General features: G+C 38.4%; 1 protein-coding gene across 1 annotated transcript in view; it reads right to left on the minus strand.

Annotated features, from left to right (window-relative positions):
• Nucleotides 1-2,252: 2,252 nt before the first annotated feature.
• The window catches only part of LOC140246148 (WASH complex subunit 4-like), a 48,846-nt gene continuing 32,573 nt past the window's right edge, over nt 2,253-18,525 (minus strand). The window contains exons 19-36 of the mRNA XM_072325587.1: nt 18,251-18,330; nt 16,635-16,740; nt 15,797-15,913; nt 14,926-15,094; nt 14,084-14,238; nt 13,568-13,642; nt 12,775-12,969; nt 11,628-11,781; nt 10,467-10,533; nt 9,673-9,759; nt 9,177-9,240; nt 8,609-8,692; nt 7,723-7,819; nt 7,106-7,200; nt 5,838-5,924; nt 4,985-5,096; nt 4,367-4,432; nt 2,253-3,060 (exon numbers count right to left, since the gene is read on the minus strand). Of these exons, the coding sequence (XP_072181688.1) occupies nt 3,011-3,060; nt 4,367-4,432; nt 4,985-5,096; nt 5,838-5,924; nt 7,106-7,200; nt 7,723-7,819; nt 8,609-8,692; nt 9,177-9,240; nt 9,673-9,759; nt 10,467-10,533; nt 11,628-11,781; nt 12,775-12,969; nt 13,568-13,642; nt 14,084-14,238; nt 14,926-15,094; nt 15,797-15,913; nt 16,635-16,740; nt 18,251-18,330 (1,860 nt within the window). The 3' untranslated portion in view covers nt 2,253-3,010. The remainder of the gene's footprint in view (nt 3,061-4,366; nt 4,433-4,984; nt 5,097-5,837; nt 5,925-7,105; nt 7,201-7,722; nt 7,820-8,608; nt 8,693-9,176; nt 9,241-9,672; nt 9,760-10,466; nt 10,534-11,627; nt 11,782-12,774; nt 12,970-13,567; nt 13,643-14,083; nt 14,239-14,925; nt 15,095-15,796; nt 15,914-16,634; nt 16,741-18,250; nt 18,331-18,525) is intronic.

Raw genomic sequence — 18,525 nt, forward strand, 5'->3', positions numbered from 1 at the left:
TCTCGATAGAAATTATATGTATATATGTATATTCATAAATATAATCACTCTCATGTTCCCCAATCAAGGCTGCCATCCCTAGCAAAAGAAATACGACACCATGCATTTGCGTCACACCGCACATGGCGTCGACATGGCGCAAAATACATGCAGGAATCAAGGAATATCACACTGTAGCGAGAACTCGACAGTGTTTGTGCACGTCGTGTCCTCGCACTAGAAAAACTGGAATGTCCTCAGTCTAGTAGAGGGAATTTCACAAACTGTGGAATTTCCATCATCAACACTGATGAGCGGACAAAACCACAAAAAGAAAGAAGAAAGCAAAACACTTGATAGACACTGGGTGTAAAAATAAGGTTTGTACTAGAAAATGATACATTGTGTCAAAGTGCTAAGTGTCTGCAGAGCAAGTATTGGTACATTGTGATTCAAGACATGCTACCAGGGCCCCGTTTCATAAAACTTGTTACCAATAAAAAGTTATGATACTTGTTACCAATAAAAAGTTATGATACTTGTTACCAATAAAAAGTTATGATACTTGTTATAAGCTTCTGAAATCCTTGCATCTGATTGGCTGAGAGCAAATTTGTCAGAGAAATATGGCAGTTGTTACTGATAACAAGTTTTATGAAAAGGCACCTGATCATAGAGATTCTTTATATGCAATGAAACAAAATCTTTTTCAAACATAATTGGTCAATCTTTCCAGTACATGCTTATTTGAATCTCTGATTTACAATGGAGTTGGATTAGAATGGCAGCAAAACAATGACGCCGACTTCTAAAATGAAGTGGAGGAGATACGAAACAAAGTTCTAAAATATCTTGAATTATATGTGAATATAAATGGACAACTGCCTGTAATTTTTGCAAGTGCCCTTACGAAAGAATTGACACAGAAGTTCAAACTCGACCTACACAATTAGTGATGACACAAGCACAACTGAATATTGAGAATTTTTACATTCAAAACACGAAGAAAACCTTCAAGCTGGGCATTGCCTGTTGAGTCACAACAGAATGTGTTTTGGAACACAAGTTTTAGAAAGGCAAGATTAAGACTTACGAGTCTGGTGGTAGAAGCTTGTGATTTTCCTGAAAGGATGGACAGTATTCTTGCAGAACATATTCTCTCACTGCATTTGCAGTGAAACATTCAACATATGAATGTGCACGGGGCATAAATGGAGCAATCTTAATTCCTACAAAGTTACCATTAAAAATAAACCTTTGATGTTATTGCTTCACTTACATCTACAAAAAGCAGTAACAAAGCACAATAATTCTAAACTTTACCCCATTAGTTCATCATTCAAACTCAAGTTGAATTTTATCTAGTGTTAAAAATGTGTTAAAGAAACACACAGACCTGAAAGTGTTTCTTCATATTCCACAAGTCACAAATCTAAATGAATGACCCTTTGGCATTTTGATTTGATTTAAAACAACTGGCATTTAATGCTGAAGTTGTTGCTAACATTTTTCCCCTCAAGCAGGCCTGTAAGATTTTGAGTTCATTGAAAAAAATTTGAATAAATGAATTTCAGGCCGCATTTGACAACTGAGCATTATCACATGACTACTAGTTTAAGAAAAAGATTAAAAAAATAATCTCGCATTTGCACATTGTATCCAACATGATCTGCATCCATTCCAATCATTATCCCCACAATTGCTTTTGCAACAGCAAAAAAAAAAGAAGGAACACAAGTTAAAGAGTTTTTCCACTATCATTTCAAAGATGGATGGTTCTGCCTGGTGAAATAATGAGAATACTGAGAGATAAAAACAGGGGCCCTCTTTCCATGCAGTCTACTTCATGCAATATTAACATCCAAATGCAAAAGCTGATTGGAAAACATTTGCATGTACATACTGGGGATAATTTTTTAAGCTTCATAATCTATGTACACGGTTACCATGGAAATGTATTTAATTTACTTACATGTAGACTGATGAGTATCGATACATGGTAATACAACCAGAACTTCACCACACTTTCTCTGAATGTTGCTCTCACACACGTAAAGACGTGATCTTTGTCAAAAAAAAAATATCTCATTCAGTTGGTTACCTCACTGGGGGAATACCTCCCGTGAACGAAGGAAGTCATCAAACCCTCATTAACTGACCACACACACACACACACATATTCCAGGAATGACTGTCGTATTAAAGACAACTGCTTCAGTCTCCGAAGAAATCGCCAGTGTACGATGTAATGCCAACATAGACATCACCGGAACAACTGCACTGCATGATGAATTAATTACCGGTACATAATTCAAACGGAAGGGGGGGGGGGGAACAAGAAAAAATATTGCCAGTATTTCATCACAATAACCAAAAACACCTGTAACCGATTTGACACTAATTAACGGCTCATGAGGTATTACGAACAAAAAAGTCGCACTTGCTGATTCAAAGGCATGTGTTGTGTTTGGACATCCACTTTTTGGTTCCAAAGATTAAAGCTACATTTCAATCAAATCATACTCGAGATATGCAAGCAAGGATGCTGCATTTACGCACTAACTTTATTGCTGTGTCATTCAAACAACTTAACGTCTATATATGCTCCGTATCTCTGACTTCTGAGTTCTTTACTTTTCAATGTCATTCAAGTGCAAGAACTGCCAAATTAATAATCTCATTTCTTTTGGCATTTTTCAGTCAGCGTATTTACTGTTCATCAGCAAGTGAAAATGATTTACCGTTTTTCACTCTGAGGTGATACTAGGCAGGACACAAATTAGATTTGCTCTCATGATCAACCTCTACCAATTGCGCCCAATAGCATAAAGTTTCAGTCAGGATACGAAAGGAGTCATTCAGCACGTCTTTGATCTGATAGCCTCGACTGAAAGTCTGTCTGAGATATGCTACTGAAGAACCAGTAATGATGGCAAAAGGGTACAGGTCCTCGTGTATGTTGCCGGCGATGTTGTTGCATAGAAGACTCGGTGGTGCTGTGGTTCGACATCCGATTCAGGCCGGATTTCCTCTAGTTGGCCATGATGGCAGGCAGCGTGGATGAGGGTGCAGCTTGTATGGCTGTAAGAAGATGAAACATAGCAACTGTGAGAATCGGCAAACTCTAATACCAAAACCCATAGAGTTGCCTTAATTTTGCAAAGCTGTACTGCCCTTCAGTTTACCCCCATACTGGTCTGTCTTCCAACTTACTAGAAGTACGAAATATTTTGTAGTATAGAAATTTTGCAAAACTTTGGGCTCTACTGAACCAACCCAAAAGTAATAACACACTTCTATTTTTTTTTTTTAATTGCGCAAAAGTTCCCACTTTGATAGAATACATCTCGTAGGATAACTGGGAGTATACCAGGTACCTGTTCATGATTACCATACATACAGCATGGCTTACGATTAAACTGATAAGTTGGACATGAGTTAGGGTTTAGACAATGAATATGGGTCATTGTAAGGTTGGGAAGGTGAAGTGGCAAACTGTTCTTTGCTAAAACTCCTCTCTATCTCTCATTTCCTCTAAAAGGCACAATGTAATATGTTTACTGGAAATGCTACTTCAATGAAAATGCAATGTTACGGTTCAGTATTGATTAACTAGCAAAGTCAAATGGAAAGAATGCAATTATGGTCATATAAATGTTGCATCACATCATGATAAAACAAATTGTGTTCAGTCCTAAGAAAATGTATCCCCTTTTACATGATATGATGCCAAACACCTTAGGCTACAGAGGGGTGATTATTCCCCTATAGAAATCTCTTTACCTCCCCTGCCAGTTTCCAATTTGAAGACATCATCACACAAGTATCTATGATCTCTTTCACACATTGACAAATCTCTTTTGTTATCATCTTTATGAATCGTGATTGTGATCTTTATTTGAATAACGGAATGTTCACACACTCAAATGTAGAAAGTAAAGCTCTAAGATAGAAAAATCTCTCTTGGAATCATGTTTATGAATTCTGATTGTAATCTTGACTAGAATTTTGGAGGTCCGCGCTTCCCGATCTGTCAATCAAACTTAGAAAGTTTGCGCAAGCTAGTGCAACACAGGCAGATCACATTTACATTTTTTGCGGTCTGTGGGCGGAAGTAAATGTAGGGCCGAACCAAGCTCCACCTCCTCAATCATGTTTTGGAGGTCGAGTCTTTCAGAAGAGAAGTGCGTACCATGAAACATGCAAATCACGACTGGAAAACATCTCTGGACCCTGATTTGCAAATCAAGATTCTTGAATCATGATTACAATTTGCTTTCAGACACAAGAAATATCGTGATTACAATCACAATTTTGTCTAATAGAGATTACAGTCATGATTACAAGAGAGATTTTCTACCATCTGAAAAAGAGGTTATGACCTCACCTGGGGTGCTGGGAGCCTCTGGGGCAGGCAGGGCTGGCCTTTCCGGTGGAGCACTCTCAATGGCCTCTGTTGAATGGGAAACCACAGGGAGGATGGGAAGGGGGGGGGGGGGGAGAGTAATAACAGTGATTAATCTCTTGCAAAGTTGCAACAACATTTGCCACATCTAAATGAAAATCAATTTCAGCTAATGCTCACTCACAGAGCATTTGCAAACAATAAGGACAACTTCTCATTTCCCCATCACTACCAACGCATCAATGCACGATATATCTAGAATGTTTATGGACTGATAAATTAAGATCCTTTTTTTTTAGGGGGCAAGCTATCTTGAAAGCAAAACAAAACACATTTACTGAGTACATTCAATGTCATCAGATTAGATCTATCTCCTGTTGAAAAAGAGTGGCACTGTAAAAGTGGAAAATTTGGCTCGAGTAATTTTTTTGCCCTTTGTCAGGTAAGATGAATTTTGAATGTTTTCAATTCAGAATCCCCTTGAAATCATGCTACCTATAACAAGCTAATAATTTGCGTGCTCTTATTTTCGCACTAGCTTCATGTCATGCAAAATGTACAAAAAATTCTACTTTTGAAGAAATATTCCCCTCTTCTTACTGTTCTCTCGTTCCTCCTTCTCCGTCTTCTCCTCCTGTTCCTCTGCAGCGGTCTTGTCCGCCCGGAAGAAAATCCTGGCGCTGCTAAGACTGTAGTACAGCAGATCAAACTCCTGTATTGAGGTTAAAAAAAGGGCAATAGTTGTCAGCTAGATCCTCAAAATACTGATACATGGATCACAATAGCATACTGTATACGCCAAATATTTTGTGAGGTTTTTATTTTCGCGAATTTCGCGAGTTGGGTGCTATTCGCGAAATTAAAGACACGCGAAAATATTGACTCTGACCCCGATGTGAATGTTACGTATGCGTGTACATTTTTCCGTTCAGTACAGGACTCCACACTCGCGAATTTAACCACTCGCGAAATCGTCGGGAATTCCCGATTCGCGAAAATTTAGACTCGCGAAATATATGGCGTATACAGTACTTGCACCAGTTTGGAGTGATCTTCACGTTCTCTACGGACATTTTACGCAGAATTGCCACTCCTTTGTCAGTGAGTATTAACACATGTCCTTACACACAAATGATGTACATTACACAGGGCGGTAGTGAGAATTATCCACCCAATAATGACTGTGGAACAGTCAAAAAGTTATGGAGGGTGGAAGACCGAGTAATGCACATTATTTGTTTTGTAAACTGGTTACATGTTTCAATTCTGCAGCAGCCATTTTTGCAAAATTTGTTCATGCCAGCGCCAGCATCAGTGAATAATCATATACGAGTATCATTTCACGCGGCAATATACTTTTCACATACAGAGTATGAGGTGTATGAATATTTTCTACAATAACTGTACACAGAAATTAGATAAATTGGGTGTGGCTGGGCCCAAATGTTCTCACCCTCTGGTACGTGTCCAGTCTCTTGATGGTGAGCGTTGCGGTGTTCTGGAGTTTCTCATCCCCTCCCATCTGTTTCCTCACCATCTCCTGTTGCAAAGCAAACACCAAAGAACAGACACGGGACTATGGTCAGGATGACTCGTCATAAATGAGGTGATCAGGTTAAGTCCTGAATAGAATTCTAAGCAGGGAAATTATCTACTTCTAGACAGATGCATCCCAGATCGAGTTCACAGTGCTAAATATCTGTGTCGATCATCAGTATTTGCATGTCAGCTATTTTATGCCAAATATCTTGTGCAATGCAATCAATATAGATGTGAGGATTTCTTCCTCTGTATGGGCAGGTTAGTCACATGGAAATTACATCAGGGCCCCCGTTTTATCAAAAGATATAATGGATTATAAATTTCCTTACCACACAGGCTGCCATACACTTATGATAGAAATCAACTATATAATCAATTATAACTCTTCATAAAACAGGACCCAGATATGATGTGTTCCTTGGCAGGCAAACAGTGACCAGCAAATTGTATTCTATGACAAACTACAAAAGATGAAGTGGATGAAAAATGGTTATAGATCTCCTCTTTGGTTTTGTGCTCTTTCCAACTGATATTTTGAATTCTTGTAACAAGCCGGGTGTATGCGCCATCAAGCCAGTCCTGCAGGCCTTTTGCATGGTCCATGTCACGGATCCATATAAGATTAGCTTTCGACACAAGCTCTGAAAAAAAGGCAAGTTTTGCAGTACTCCCCACCCCCATTTGGCAACCAAATAGCACAGTACTATCACTTGAGTCATACTTTCATCAACATCCTACAAACTGCAGAATTAAATGTGAAATTCAGAGAAGATTTAATGTAGAACAGCAAGTACAGACCAGTAGAATACCATTTTGTAGGTAGGTACTGTAGGTAGCAGGGGGCCTTGCAATGTTTTCAGTGGGTGGGGGGGGGGGGGGGAGAGTGATCAGCTGGAGGGGGAGAAGCAAGGGTAGTGCTCTTGGTCGGGTCAAGGGTCAAGCACCAATGGGCAGAACCCTACGAAATCACAGATGTTCTTGTGTTTTGTATTATTATTTTTTTAATTGCTTTTATTGTATGAGCCAAAAATGTGGTGGGACTGTAGCCCAGCCCCCCCCCCCCCCCCCTGTTCTGTGGCCCCTTGGAATAATCTGACTGAGAAAAAGGGGGAATTCAACCCTTGACTGCAATTGGTGGAGTCTACTAAGCAAAGAAAAACAAATCTCTCTTTCTCTGACCTTGTCCCTGTTGTACTTGAACTTGACGGAGTGGAACCAGTGGAGTGAGTCAAACTGCTGGTACTGGTCCAGGAGCTTCAGGATGTAAGCCAGTCCTGCAGATTGTTTGAATGGAAGATCAAAATTTAAAATGTTACACTCAATGTCTTTCCATTTGTTTGTTTATTTTTTTACGGCTAGTGTAAACTTATATCACCTAATATACAGTGTACGTACATATAGTAATAACATATTTGGGTTCCACAGAACAGCATATGAAAGGAAATCCCCTCAAGTTGCACAATATGGTCATAATAATTACAGCAATTCTTACTGCCATCATTTCAAGTCAAACAATTAGATGTTGCATTGCAAAGCATAGAAGATACAAAAGTAGTGTCTTTCTGACACAAAGACGGGATACGCAATATTCAACGATTATACAAACATACTATTAACCTTCATATCCAAATCATTTCATATCTTGAAATATACTCAAACAAAATATGTCACTTACTAGTTATTTCACACTGCTCAAATTCTATTATCTACTTTCATGATTTATCAATTGTCAGTTCAAAATGGGCTGAATTATATAGTTAATTTATCTGCATTTTTTTTTTCATCTTCTTGTTTACCCATTGCAAAGCCATCGTCTGTGAAGGCAGCTCCGACTTTATTCTTCTTGTTTAGCTTTTCCTTGGCACTCACAGAGTACTCCACAAAGTTGAGGGTCTGTAAGGATTGCAAAGACACAGCAGTGCTCTTGCAATTAATACTTCACAAAGACTTCACCTACTCCGTAACCTCTGCACACAGCCAGATTGGAAATATTTTGTGATGCTGCCACTAATTTACAGCAAAAAAAAAAAAAAAAAAAAAAAATCTGGTGCAGATGCAAATAGACTGGTTTGATTTAAAAATGCATTTTGGTGCAGATCACAAGAATCAGGTTATATCATATCAAATCATCATACCCGACGGTTCTAAAGAGTGGAAATGTATGTGATGATATACTGGTGTATACTGCCATGAGTTAAATGTGAAAATTGGGTACAAGGTACATATGGACTAAACAGGTTTGGGGTGTTACTTGAGCACATGTAAAAAAAAATATCTATGGCACAACACAACATATTCATAGGGTCACTAAGGGGGATATGGTCATGCTTCTCAGCTCTACAGTATGATTCACATATCTTGTCCCAAAAACTAGACGTGCAATTAAACTGAAGCGAAAGTGACAAAAGTGCAAATATAGAGAGGATTTTTATGATGTATCACTGTAAAAGTGAAAATTTTCAGTGTGACAATTTTTACGCTTTTCACTCAAACTAGTACGAAAATAAAGGCACACAAATACTTTTGCTTGTTATATGTTCACTAATTAATGTCTTGATTCTGCAGAATTAAAAACACACTAAATTCATCTGACAAAGCATCAAACAATCACTTGAAAACATATCCACTTTGACAGATTTTATTGTCATTCTCATCCTAAAGATTCGGTGTGTTGGTACATACCAGGGCAGGCAGGATGGTGAAGAAATTCCTGAGATGCATGTTCTTGGGATTCCTGAACTCTGGTGAGAACACATCCACCAACATCTGAAAGAAAGTCACATAACCTGTTATATGCCCTGAGAGTAATTTTTTTCATTGCGCTTGATGAAATATAATCAAGTGATGATGATGATGATGATGATGATGATGACTACTTATGTATTTTTTTAGTTCGAATCATTATTACCATAGTAATCTTATAATCATTACCAGTAGAAGTACTGCAAGCAATAGTTCTGGACATAATTGTACAAATATTTTGAATATTCCACTCTATATCTGTTTGTTCAAAACAAGGAAAATTCAAACACCTGTCAGATGGAATTATAATTTAAGATTTAATAAAAAAAAAACACACACACACACACACAACTGCAGGAGACCAATAATGGAATTGATTTCTACTTCAGTAAAGACAGCTTGATCCAACTGTTTATATTTTCATGAAAATTACACCTAAGATTGTAGGTACACAGTTTACTAGAGCAAAGGAAGCATGCTGTGAAAAGCTGAAATAATTGGCACTCACCTTGAAGTACTCTGTTCCTTCTGCAAAGTTCTTGGTCAGATTGCCTATTACATTGTCCAGATTCCTATTGTGAAAATGATCAAAGAAAAAAAAAAGTGGTAAATAATCTGGCCCATCATGAGCATACTTACAGTATCATAGCAAATTACCATTCTCTAAGTAAGAATAGTAATCAATTGTAATGTATGAATTGATCGAGTACCCCGTTTTGATTACACAGGAACACTGCAAAAATCTTCCGTTTTATAAAATCTCATTTCCCCTTGTGAAGACCCTTTCTCCAAAGCTAAGTGAAGAACAGCACAGAGAAAAAGATGCCATCACAAGCCGACACCTGATGCCCACAAGGCTAAATCACAAGAATCATAATAGTGCCCTCGCTTGACTTCCAATATAAAACAGATTACCAGTAAAGCATATTACCATTTTTTTTTTTTTTTTTTTTTTTTTTTTCTGGTGGAGGAAGAGTTAGTGATGATGGTGATGGTTTCTTTACCTTGCTGCCGTGGAAACCTCTTCGGAGAGGCCCTCCTCACCAACTAGCTCCTCAAAGCTTACAATGTCCTCCAGGTCGGGCACAAACCTAAGATTGAAAATGGAACGATAAGTTGATGACCTTCTTACTTTAATTTTGAGACAAATAAGAAGTACAAGAATTCAAGCAGGTATATATTTTCTCAGTTTACATTTATCTTATTGTACAGCATCTGATAAGAATCACACATTTCATAATGCACTCTTAGTTATGACTTGAAATATAAATGACTGACAACAAGTATTGCTGCCAATGCAGCTTTGGTTTAAACTGTCTCAGTCAATGCCAACAAAGTTAACTATTATGCTGGTCACAGTTGACCAGTTGACCAACATATCTAAATTCTATGCATGATGTTCTTCGTAACAAACAAAAAGTTTGTCCAAGACTTGCCCAACAGAGCAACGACTAATCTATGATGTTTGGATTTAAAGTAGTTCAACATAGGCAGCTGAAACAGGCAAATTGAACAACTGGTAACGAGGCTACCAGGCTCAGAATATTCATCCATTCGAACACTATAGTGATCTCACCTATTCCCCCAAGGTTTGACATACAGGGAGCTACACATTTCAACACAGTATAATGAAGCAGCTAACACCCATAATCTCCATACTCTCAACACACAAATTTTGTGCATTTAACCCATTCCCTACCAGATCCTACAATCCTCCACCGACTTTGTACTTGATCCATGGAATCCTACACACAATGGCTTAAACATGAATTTCGGTCCATTCTTAATCTGCACTCACCTGATGGCATTGCTGCAGCATCTCAGTCCACCGGATCGAATCATGCGGATGTAGCCCATGGCATTGCCTGCATACACAGCAAAAAGAAACAGGAAGATGAAAACATTTACACTTGAATGCACTGGTCTTCTTTAACCCTTTACATGCCGAGGCACTTAGTTTAACTTGCCAAGCTCTTTCATCAGCATTCAGTATTCCATCCAAAGTTGACCTAGTTCGTAAGGTTAGTAAGCCCACTCAAGTGAAGCAATGTGCCTCAGTCCAACAGGAAGGCTATGGTGACAGAAATCAGGACTGGGGGGCCTACATAATCTCAATTCCTTGACAGTTAGTTTCAAAGATATCTGTGCCAAATGGCAAAGAAAGTGCTCCAACATGTGTGCTAATCAGCAAACAAGGCACAGTAAGGGTTAAGCCCACTAACTTTCAACAAATCTCAGTCTCAACACGAAATTTGCATTCCCACATTGGCCACTACATGTGGCTTCACCATCAAAAATATTTTAGTTGATAAATATTTTAGACCAAACTACTGAGTTATTTGACATTTCCTTAATACCTTTTATTTTTTTTTACCTCAAAATGCCTTAAATCCCTCCCCCCCAAAAAAACAAACAAACAAAAAACCAAACGCTAAATATTTGATTTCCATAACCTATAGTATGATCCTGATTACAACACACCACTATTTCTTCAATAAAAGGAATCTTGAAAATGTCTCCATGCCTAAAATGCTGAAAAATGCACAAAGTGAAGAACATTATCAAAAATCTCTGAATAACCCTCTATCTCTAGCCTAAAAAGACATGTACACATTTCATTCTCAATTTATCAATCCACCTGTTTATATATCTATCTACTTACCTATCAATTTATCTATATCTATCTACTTACCTATCAATTTATCTATATCTATTTGTCTTTTTAATGTATCTATTTATCAATCTATTTATCTACCTACATTAAGTAAATAAATTGACAGAAAAGTACAATGTAATTATCTGTATACCTGATACTTGTAATACTGATATGTTACATACAGAGAAAGACAGAGAGACAGAGACAGACACACAGACACACAGACATACACACACACACACGCACATATCCATAGTTAAGAAAGAGAAGAGACCAAAAAGTTAAGGCAAACTCGCCACTAACCAATCTGACTGATGAGGTTCCTGAACTGGTCCAGGTAGCTGTCGCCCTCTGGAGTCAGGCCCAGCTTACGGATGCCCTTGTTGAACTTGTCCGCCCGGTCAAAGGGGTACATCTGGTTCAGTTCTTGCTTGTTCTCCTTGAAGTGTCTCTGGTCCTGTGGGGTGGGGGGGGGGGGGGGAGGCAACAAGAGAAGGGTTTTACTGTTTTGTATGAATAATCAAAACAGTGTTTATATGCCATATGCTGCATTAGTCACATGATTGCATTATGACCAATCACTAACAAGTACTTTTGTAGACTGTTTAATATTAACCCTATTCTAACTGGGCAATTTAAAACAAAGTTTTTGCGATTGCTGCAAAATTTTGACTGAGCATTGAGCCGGATGTCAACTACAAGATTATATGGTCTTACAACAGAAAAATATTTATTTTCTATTCTTAGTAAAGTAATAATGTAAATTTATGCATGAAATAATATTTTCGCCTGTAACTCCATCAAAAAGACTGAAGGATTGCTAAATTTTTGTGTCAAAATTTCTCACGACACATCGAACAATTTTCTTGTGAAAAAATAGCACAATCAAATTCAATTTCTTTTGTTTTTTATTGTTTTGTGAATTTCTTATGTATTCTATTGTTTTTTCGACCTTTTGTTTTCTATTGTTTTTTTGCCAAACTTGTTGTAGGCACTTTTTCAAGCTCATCTACATTAGAATTGAATAATTCCAATGATTAAAAGTTGAAATAATCTAATTTCTATCAATTTAACAAAAAAGCACTTTGCATTGGATTTACACACGATGTCACAAATTTGAGCTATTTTTGAGTTGATATGCATATGTAAATCATTAAGTAACTTCAAAACGGTGAACCCAGACGTTGCAAATATAGTCTCAAAATATGCGGGAGACTTCGAGGAAAAGAGTCATAAAATGACGTGGCAAAATCTTTGCGCGTTGCGGAATCGTGGTGCGAAATTGACACCCCCTCACCAGTTAAGATACGGTTAGGGGTATCAGATCTACAGCTGGAAACCAGAAGGAGGAAAACCTATACTACCACAGCTCAGAAGGTACATACGTCCTCCTATTTTCCAACAAATTGGACATAAATCAAATGCTGAAATAATGGAATCTTTGGCAAACCTTGATGAGCTTGGACTTGATGTGCTCGTCGTACATGAACTGGGAGAAGATGAAGAACTTCTTGCGCAGGAACTGGTAGGTGAAGTTGACGGTGGTGTTCATGATGCCTGTGCCGTGGGTGCGGATGGAGTTGGCCACATGGCGGATGTTGATGGTGTTCAGGTGCTTGTTGTTACTCGACCGCTCCACAAAGATCTATGTATGTCAGGGGCAACACACAGAGACGCTAACGACATGAATCTATCCCAATATGAGAAGATCTCTATTGCTACTGCAACATTTCTTTCTTTCTTTGTCTTGTAAGAAGTCATGACGTTAGATTAGTTTCCTTCTCAAGTTGCTTTAAGTACACAAACACAGTGAAAACAGGCATAACAGGGGGATGCTAGCTATTGCAAGTCTACCCTGGTTGAAGAATGGGGAGGAGCCGTGGTGCTAAATCGATGATAACTTTGCAGGTTTATGGAACCACTGCCAGGAAGGCATATGGAATATGAACCTTTTGGACAAGAAACAAAACCCAAATTGAAGACACCTTGAAATAAATTAAATAATATCATGAAAACTTTGTATAGCAGGTATTACGAAATGTTTCTAAGCACTTTACAGATAATAACACCAATAAACATATACAATTAACAAAAGAAACAAACAAATATCAATTGCAGAAAAACACCCACACCACTCTGGCATGACCAGCTCCCATTATATGGGCCACGACGGAACAATTTGATGAATTACTGTAACACACAATTCAGGATTACGGTGTTTCATGCTCGGCATTGAACCCTACCTGGTTGTTGAGATTGTAGAGGTACTTGGACACAAAGATGTGGATGTTCCTCATGATCTCCAGCACATCGAGACCCTGTATAATGTGAGAAAGGAATCCAAACTTAACACCAATCGATGGAACAAAGAAAATATTGCTAATGAATGTATAGTAAGACGTAGAGACACTTTGTCAAAATGCAGGGTATGGTAAATAAACGCTACAAGCATCAACCTGCGTTACGGCGACATGAATGTGCATTACAATGTGAATATGTGTGCTAACATTACCATCACTATGATCACCATCACCAGCACAATCATCATCATCATCATCATCAGCTGTGTCTCACCATTGTCATCAACTTCACTCTCAGCATCATTATTTTGATCATAATCTTACTCATCATTAGAATCATGGTCATCATCTTTATCTCTAATTTTCATCATCATCATAACGATTGTCATCATCCTTGTCATGAAATCATAATCATCAGTGTCGCTGTCATCATCACCTTCAATATCATCTATTTCTCACCTGTTCGAGAGTCTGTGTGGGAAGGTGGGCCTCCGTCATGACCAAGCCGTACTTCTGGGCGGCCAGGTTCCGCATCTCCGCGTAGGTCTTCCAGTCATGCAGCGCCACCGTTGTCAGATTATAGAAAGTCTTGTCCAGGTAATGCGTCACATGGGCTGCAGAGATGACAATATATAAGAAGATCATCCAACAGCTAATTTGGTTTGTCAATTGCACAAATGCAGCAACAATAGAGCGAGAGCGTATTGCCCATATTCTCTCTGAAAACAACATACACCACTGCATTCATTCATTAAGACATCTTATCTAGCAATCTTTCTCATCATAGCCTCCCTTATAAACATCCCTCCTTGTTCAAATCAGTACAGGTTCATACATGTTCTTTAATAAATGAAATGAAATGAAAATGAAATGTGAAACTAAGTGATGGGGGATCTCCCTCATTAAACAACATTTTTTTCTTTAATTCCTACTGATCCATCAAAACGGCATCAAAGCACCTTAACCCAATGAAGATTAGTCCAGAGTGTACTTGACCAGGTTTAGAGGAAAATACATCTCATAGCAAAATCAGCTCATCCTCAAAGGGTTAATAAAACCAACTTGTAGATTAAAGTATGATAAATATTTCCACATGACGGAAGGATTGAAACACAGCAGAAGAAGAAGAAGAATCCAGATTTTCTACAAAACTATGTTTCATCAACTCCCAAACAAGGAACAGGTAATGGAATTGGATAACTTGTCTCAAAATGTGTTTTTTGCTGTTTTGGGGGTTCTTGCTGATGTAGCCTCTTTTTTGTTTGTTTGTTTGTTTTTTTTTGCATCAGATCGTGACCTACCCTTGATATCGATGAAGTAACAGAAGAATCTGACGGGCTTCATCTTGAGGAAGTGGGAGATGTCCTTGAGGGTGACCTTGAAGGGGTTCCTGTCGTCCAGCTGGAGGTGGTTGTGGATGGAGAGGCGGAGGTCGGTCTCCACTGCCCGACACAGTGGCTCCAAGAGGTGCTGTGGAGTGAGTGATGAGAGTCAGTGGATTAAAGCCTGCCTTAATCCCTTTGTATGCTTTGTGTGCCAATTGGCACAGAAAATCCCATAGTACTGAACACAACTGTCCAACGTCCCTGGTAAAGAAAGGGTTAAGCCCTTAGAGACTTATTAGATTGCAGCTCTCAGTAATTTTTTTCTTAACCCATACAAAATACCAGATACCTACAGGACTTTATATTTTTCAGGGTAGTGAGTGATTATAGTGTTCAGTGATATCAATTAAAATAAAATTAATGCCAATCAAAATAAGGCTTGGCATCATTATAATGTAATATTGATACACAACTGACCCAGACAATTTCATATCAAGAACTTCGTACCTGCAATTTGAAATAACAGCAGTTAACATAGCAACAGCAGGTGAGCGAAAGCACTTCAGCTCTGCACATTCCCAACCTTGTTATGCCACCTGCAATAATCTGTGGCTGTTACTCTTGTAGATCGCATGCCCATGGAGACTTGTGCTTTGTGCCATGTTTGCCTAGAGTCCCAGGCGTCCGAGGTAAACACGGCACAACCTCTGAAGGATGTGCTGCGTTTTGCCATCGGGGGACTCAAAATGGAGTATGACTGAAATCTGGCTCTGGAATGAGAAGGTATGGGGAAAGACGCTGATATTGTAAGATGCAAAGAGCTAACTGCAGAGCAGAAAATCCTCACCTCTTTGAGCTGGCCATTGATCTCTCTGTCAAAGCAGTCAAGTAGGATGGTGGTTGAGTCTAGATGCCTGGTTTGTTTCATGGGAGCCACACAGTCTGCCAGAGCACCCATCATGTACTAAAAAAGACCAAGGAAAACACTTGTAAGGCTAGGTTTACATTATACTACATTTGCCATATATATTGAGTTAGTCTAATTTCTCTCAAACTGGGACTTTCAGACAATTTCTTGAGTGGTTAAATCCATTATTGTGGAGTACAATAATGAACAAGAATTGTATGAGTTCACATTCATGTGAGGATCACATTGAATGTTATCTTTGTGTGTTGCTAAATTCACAAATAGTACCAACTCACAAAATTTGCAAAAAAAAAAGAAGCCCTTTCACAGCTTTTTCTTTTCTTTTTGCCTTGTAGCTGCAGTAATGTTTTGTTCTCCTGTTTTAACTACAGCCTACTAGGCCTCACATCCATGCATTAACAGTAACAGCAATGGTACATTTACAAAAAAAAAAAATGTAGCCTGGCATCCATGGCAGTTGCAGCCTGTCGAGCTTGCCCGTCTGATTCAGCTCATAAAAGAAAATGAAGATTTTGATAAATTATCACTACTCCCACCATGCAAACCATGTATATTTATTGACTTCTTATAAACAATAAGCAAGTTAAACCAGTCAGCAGTTTCAAGAAAGGATTGCTTACTGAAAAATGAGTAAGAAAAGGAAAATTCTAGAACGGCCTTTCCTTCCTCATACAATGTTCTGCAGGGGCTTCCAAGCACAATGAAATAAGAATAAAAGAGAAGAACCTGACACCCGTTTCCAGGAAATGAAACTTACATGTAGCCTGTGAGCATCCACAGCATTCTCAAACCTGTCGGCCAGGTAGAGAGGGAAGACCACTCGGTGCCAGTAGAGGAAGCTACAGTTGCAGGCTTCTCGTAACCTGGGGGGGGGGGGGGGGGGGGGCAGAAAGAATATTCATCAGACCTCTTCTTGAAAGTGATAAGATTGCCATAACAAGAAATTTGTCATCACACCCGTTCTTGGAAAGTGATAAGATTACCATAAAAAATTTTGCATGCCCTCCTCAGTGGACAAGCTCTTATTTAAGAAAAGTCCAAATTAGTGAAACTTTGTGTATAAAGCAAATAGAGAGATGATCAACATCTACATCACACAGAGTTGCCAGTTTGCTCTACTCTCTAAACTTTTACAGTTCATTAACTTTCAGTATGTGTCTCTGTGTATCTCCACATTTTCACTGATCTTCTTTTCTCATTTATTTTTTTGTTTTCATATACAGGAATTTAACATCAGGATTGGAGCACATTATGTGATAGAGGAAAAGAAGGTAAAGACTGCAAAAAGAAATATACTTGTAGGAAAATTTATCACATTTGTGATTTCCTGACCACTTCAATTTTGGGCACTCTTGGGCAAATTGCTACTGGATGCATCAGTAAGAGTACAACACTCAAGACTGCCAAGGTTATGTGTAGCTACAAACTGAAGAGGTGGGGGGGGGGGGCACAAAAGAATGTGTGCTTTCACCCATAAAATTCTGACTCTTCAGCATGTTACAAATGACAAACAGAAATAAACCAGGGCTGTCTAAATTCACACATTAAACTCGGGAGATTTCAGGAAATATTCGGGCAGATGACCATGTGCTTCTTTCACCCAATGGGTAAAACTAATATCATAAAATCATGAAGGTTTTTGTATTCTTTTGCCACGACATGGAGAGACAGTTACTTTTCCATGGAACTTCAAGAAGAATCACAGAGACTGGGCATCTCTTGATAGACCAAAAGAAGAAGAAACATAGAAAAGAAAAAAAAAATGACTGAGCACGATTTCTATTAAAGGGAAGATAAACCCCAAGAGCAATGTGGATTGAGTGAAAGCAGCAACATTAGTAGAACACATCAGTGAAAGTTTGAGGAAAATCGGGCAATCGATGCAAAAGTTATGAATCTTTAAAGTTTTGGTGTTGGAACCGCTGGACGAGGAGACTACTAGAGGTTATGACGTACGAGTGGACAACAATACCAAGAAAATATAAAGAAAATTCTACAAAAAATCCATTTTTCATGAAAATTACAAATTCCATCAACTTGATATTGACATATGTTAGGGGTAGCAATTATTCCCCCTGCTTTCTGAAAGAGGTTGGTCCATTGCTCTTTCATAATTCTAGAAAAGTGAATTTTTGTTGAATATCCTTTATATTTTCTTTGTATTGTTGTCCACTCATACGTCATATCCTCTAGTAGTCTCCTCATCCAGCGGTTTCCAACACCAAAACTTTAAAAATTCATAACTTTTGCTCGATTGTCCCATTTTCCTCAAACTTTCACTGATGTGTTCTACTAATGTTGCTGCTTTCACTCAATCCACATTGCTTTTGGGGTTTACCTTCCCTTTAAGACTAGCAGCATGAGATAACTTACCTTGTCCTTAGGTCACTAATAGCTGCCAGTTTGTTCATCAAGCTCTTGAACGATGACAGTTCATCCTCCTTGAAGCATTTCTGAAAGGAAAGAAAGGAGAGTCCCTCGTGACCAACATGTCGGTTAACACAGTATGAATGTTGTCTTTTGAATATCCAACACTAAACCTTTGGACAGTGTTTATTATAGGTATGGTGTATTCTGTGTCAATGGGAACACAAAGCGCACGACGGGCTAATAATTCAAAATTATTATCATTATAATGAGGTACCTAG

Source organism: Diadema setosum, chromosome 2, assembly GCF_964275005.1.
Source record: "Diadema setosum chromosome 2, eeDiaSeto1, whole genome shotgun sequence".
Lineage (NCBI taxonomy): Eukaryota > Metazoa > Echinodermata > Echinoidea > Diadematoida > Diadematidae > Diadema > Diadema setosum.